The sequence below is a fragment of the Spea bombifrons genome, chromosome 2 (genome assembly GCF_027358695.1).
Source record: "Spea bombifrons isolate aSpeBom1 chromosome 2, aSpeBom1.2.pri, whole genome shotgun sequence".
Taxonomy (NCBI): domain Eukaryota; kingdom Metazoa; phylum Chordata; class Amphibia; order Anura; family Pelobatidae; genus Spea; species Spea bombifrons.
The window spans coordinates 71,819,461-71,824,118 of NC_071088.1; the positions used below are offsets into that span (position 1 = coordinate 71,819,461).

General features: G+C 35.7%; 1 protein-coding gene across 2 annotated transcripts; it reads right to left on the bottom strand.

The window, feature by feature from the left end:
* Positions 1-888: 888 nt before the first annotated feature.
* LOC128472786 (gap junction beta-5 protein-like) lies at positions 889-4,455 on the bottom strand. 2 transcript variants are annotated; one of them, XM_053454736.1, is made up of 2 exons: positions 4,270-4,455; positions 889-2,591 (listed from the first exon to the last, which is right to left on the bottom strand). In XM_053454736.1, exon 2 carries the CDS (start codon positions 2,588-2,590, stop codon positions 1,784-1,786), a length of 807 nt encoding a protein of 268 aa, XP_053310711.1. In that variant the 5' UTR covers position 2,591; positions 4,270-4,455; the 3' UTR covers positions 889-1,783. The 2 variants fall into 2 exon arrangements, with proteins under 2 accessions (XP_053310711.1, XP_053310710.1); XM_053454735.1 differs by having other exon boundaries at positions 4,258-4,455.
* Positions 4,456-4,658: the final 203 nt, after the last annotated feature.

The following is a 4,658-nucleotide window of genomic DNA, read 5'->3' on the forward strand; positions in this document are numbered from 1 at the left end:
AGATATCATAAAATAATACTGATGCAATTGTATTACTTTGTTATAAATGAATATCTTCCCACGTGCATGGAATCACCTGTTTTAATCTGATGTTTGCATTGTCACTTTAAATTGCACACATGGTTAATGAGTGTTGTAATTAACCTGTTTTTTTGCTATATAAACTGCATTTACATGTTTGCCATGGCTCGATAAACACTGTGAAAGAAAAGAAAAGAAATGTTGCCTGTGAACTACTGGAGAGCTAAGCGACATTATTTGTGATATTTTGGGGTGCTGGTAGAACCCAGTTCAAGCACCAGAAATATTGGAGTGCTGTTCTGCTATTTATACATTGGTCTATAGAGTTACAGACTGCCTCAGGAAACAAGATCAACACAAGCACTGTGTTTTGAGAGCTTCATGAAATGTTTTTTAATTGCCAAGCAGCTGCAAACAAGCCAAAGATCATTATACGTAATGCTAAGTGTCAGCTGGAATTTAAAGCACACTGCCATTGGACTCTGGTGCAATAGAAATGTGTTCTCTGGAGTGATGAGCCTTGCTCTACTACCTAGAAGTCTGATGGATGAATCCAGATTTGATGACAAGAGAACGCTACCTACCAGAATTCATAGTGCCTAATTTAAAGTTTGGTGGAGGAGGGATAATGGTCTGGGACTGTTTTTCAGGGTTTGGGCAAGGCACTAAAGTTCCAGGGACGGGTAACGTTAAATATATAGCATATTGCTGTTCCAGCAAGGTCCATAAACACATGGTTGTGGTGTGATGTCACATGGCTTAAGAGAAACATATAATTTGATGGCAGATTAGGACCACTTGTCCCATCTAGTGTGCATTTTACTCTGCTGTAAAGTCTCAAATCCAGGAACAATTGACCTAAGAAAATACTAAAAAAGCTGTATTACAAAGAAATCAACACAGTGGGTGCACACGGTATAAATTACATTAGAAAATTCCAAGTGAGCAAATAAACCATAGTAGATAATGTAATGTATATAAAATAGCCTTTGATTACAGGTTTTTCATAATTAGCTGTTTCAAAAGATTTATGTCTTATAAGTATGTATTTATTTCTTGCAAAACATTGCTAATATATTTTCAAAATGATACATAAGAATAATTGCACCGCAACAAATAAATAAAACAAGTTTGTTATACTTTGAAACCTGCGTATTTACAGGATATATAAAGCTTCAAACATGCCATGTAAAAAAATAGTTTTTATGTATTTAAAAATAATAGAAAACATAGGTTTATAAATGTTCGGCAGCAAGAATTGTTTGTTCTGATCTTTTTTTTGAAAAATGTATACCTGTATTTTAAGTTTTTCTACTAGTATTGTCAATAGCATATTTACTTTGAAATATCCTGTTATTTAAAATATGCAGGTCGGATTAGCAAGGTGAAGACTTTCTTGGAGTTTTACAAGAGTTTGGGTTATTGGAACAAAATGAAAATATTACATATGGTAATAAAATATTCAATATTGCCCTTAAAGGTTGAGCCTTTACCCAACTGATTGTGACATTTCAGTGTTTTAAGTCATCCTTGCAATTACATTTGATATCCACTTTATGAGCACAACCTTTAAACTTTAAGGAAAATAAAATGACACTTGGGAAGCATGAAAGCAGAAAATGTCACCCCAGAGGCAATTTTAACACTGCCAAATATGATTCTGCCTTGCGCATAGTCCATTTAAAAAAGAGATGAGGTTGTTATTTATAATCATTATTGTAATTTATGTTAGAAATGTGGTCTTGACAGTCACTTGACTTCCTCAAGACAATTTAGTCTCCGGTGGTGTCACAAGTATGCATGGATGCAGTCTGTCCATTTCCTCATTCATCTTATTGATGTTATGGAAGATCTCCTGACTTTGAAGATATACTATGACATTGTTGTCTTTCTCCTTGGCTGACATGTTTTTGTGGGTAAGGCACTCGTGACATCTCTTACACACCAAGTAGCCCATCTCGCACAAGTTGAGTAAGATGCAAACACCAGTAGTTACCACCATAAAGAGAGTGAAGAGATTTTTTTCAGTTGGTCTGGATATAAAGCAGTCAACAATATTTGGACAAGGGTCAATGGTGCACTTGACAACGTTTGGAAGAGTGTAATTCTCATAGATGTGATGAAAGACATAAAGGAATATAGAATCCACCAAGGCTTTTGCTAGGAGACTGATGAGATAAGTCCACCACAAACCTCCTCTCTTCTTTCCTGTATCCACATACAGTCTTCCACAGTTCTCTCCCAACTTCTCCCTGTATTTTCTTTCCTTGTCCTCCCGATAGGCAACATGCATTATTACAAGGAGAGATGGACAGGTGACTAAAATAAGTTGAAGAGCCCACAGTCGAATATGTGAGACAGGGAAATAGTGATCATAGCAAACATTCGTACATCCTGGTTGCTTGGTGTTGCAGTCAAAGTCCCCTTGCTCATCACTCCATACTCGCTCTGCTGCCACCACATAAACTAGAAGTCGAAATATGAAGACAACAGATAACCAGATACGGCCGAACGCAGTGGAGAACTTGCTAACTCCGCTGAGCAAACCTTGGAATATTCCCCAGTTCATTCTGTACATAATAAAGATGAATTCATAAGTATGAGTCATTAATATATGTGATATTAAGGTCACTTAATCACACTTATTCTAATATTAGAAAAATGCCCTGGTAGCCTTGTTTTTGTAATGGTGTTGCTGTTTTTAAGAACATTTCATATGGGTAAATTAAAAGGTAAGGTGAAGATAAAAACAACAAAAAAATTATTTAAAGATACCACTTATAATTATCTCTACATTCTCTATAAAGTAACTTCGTACTTTTCTGTCCCTAACATTATAGTTTGCGGGGCAAATCTTCCTACTGAGGTGAAGCATATTATATCCCGGGGAGTAAACTGACGGCTCTCTAAATATTACATATATTATCTTTAAGGGATTAAGCCAAATATCTACAAACAATAAAAATAGGTGGCTAATTTAAACTACAAGCTGTATGTAGTGTTAATATTTTGAATGGATTGTTTTTCAGGTCTGATCTGAGTACCCTAAAAAATCTTTGTTCAGAATTCTCATTTGTATTGTGTTTTTGAGCACACTATTCCAATATAGTAAATGTCTGATGATTGTGAAGTAAGACTAGAGACACAATATCCTAAATATTTCATCACAAAGAAACTATGATGGAACAGCAGTTAATGTTTTTTATACTTAGCGATATCCACTATGGAATGTGTGGTATATAACTTACCAACACTTTGTATTGGTCTTTTTTGAAAGAGGCTTGTGTGAAGGTAATATTTGGTCAATATGGTTAATATATTGCAGTATAAACTGCAAGGCATGGCCCCAGGAAGACTCCATGTGTGATTTGGTAAGTAAATCCTTAACAGGTGACAAAATCCATTGTAAAAAAAAAATATTGGTCTATATCAGGGGCGTCCAACATGCCGCCCGCAGGCCAAACGTGGCCCACCGGACCTTGAGGTACGGCCCGCATGAGATCTGCAGGCAGGGCAACCGTGATCACAATGGCCCTGCTGCTTACCTGTGGGAGGGTCTTTTGTTACTTCACAGTGAGAGGAAAAGGAAAGGTTTTGTGTAATTTTCTTTATTTTAATCTGCATATCTTATTAAAGGCCATATTTTCTCTCAGTGAAAAATGAGTGCGGCCCACAATTCTGATGAAGTGGCCCACTGCAGAAAAAAAACTTGGACACCCCTGGTCTATAGGATTTGAGTCAATTCAAGCCCTTTGATAGTGTTATTTCTAAACACTGTATTACATAATCATTGAGAAAGAAGGTATTGAGAATCACATGAAAATTATGTACTTTATTAACAAAATAAGAGTTCTTAAAAATGTACGTATGTATGTATGTATATGTATGTATATATAATGTTAGATCATGTAATGTCCTATGTATCATACAGATTTAGAAAATATAGAAGCAATTATGAAGCAATCAGCAGAAACATGCCAATTAATGAAAAACGATAAATTTTAGATTTGCCACGTGAATTATTTCATTGCACCCGATTGGACTATATTATAAAATAATTATATATATGGTGGCTAAACCTGTACTAGAGATTAACTCCTGTTTATCCGATTTACCCATGACAGTATAAGTATGATATTCTAATTCTAGAACAGCACAAAGGCTAAAGTTAACCCACCAAAAAGTGAGAGATAGAAACATGATGGTGTGGTCAAGCATCGAACACAAAAATGTTACCTCACAACTCACGCGTATCTCTGATGTAGTAGCTATGAAGATGACACTGGGCCTCAGAGTCCAGAAAGATATTTCCATGAAACTTTGTCACCTGCGGTCCATTTCCATATTGTTTTTAGCGACAAAAAGCAGCTGAAAAAAAGAATAAGAGAACGTATTTTTACACAGAAAGGCTTTCTCTGCTTGCTTTGGGAAGGAAACCGGATCTGTCTGTTTGTTAGCCAATCAATGCAAAAGACAGATAAAGGTGTGTGCTGAAATTCCATTGTATGCTAGAACATTAACTCTTTACTACAGAGCAAAGAAAAAAGAACCACATGCATATGATGTGTAACCAAAAGGTTAAAAAAACAATTCCACTGGGAAAAATATTTTCTTTCAGTGTGGCATTCAGTAAAGAA

What these genes read in the sequence shown, in the direction of transcription:
- LOC128472786 (XM_053454736.1), bottom strand. Translation starts at nt 2,590, where the DNA reads ATGAACTGGGGAATATTCCAAGGTTTGCTCAGCGGAGTTAGCAAGTTC.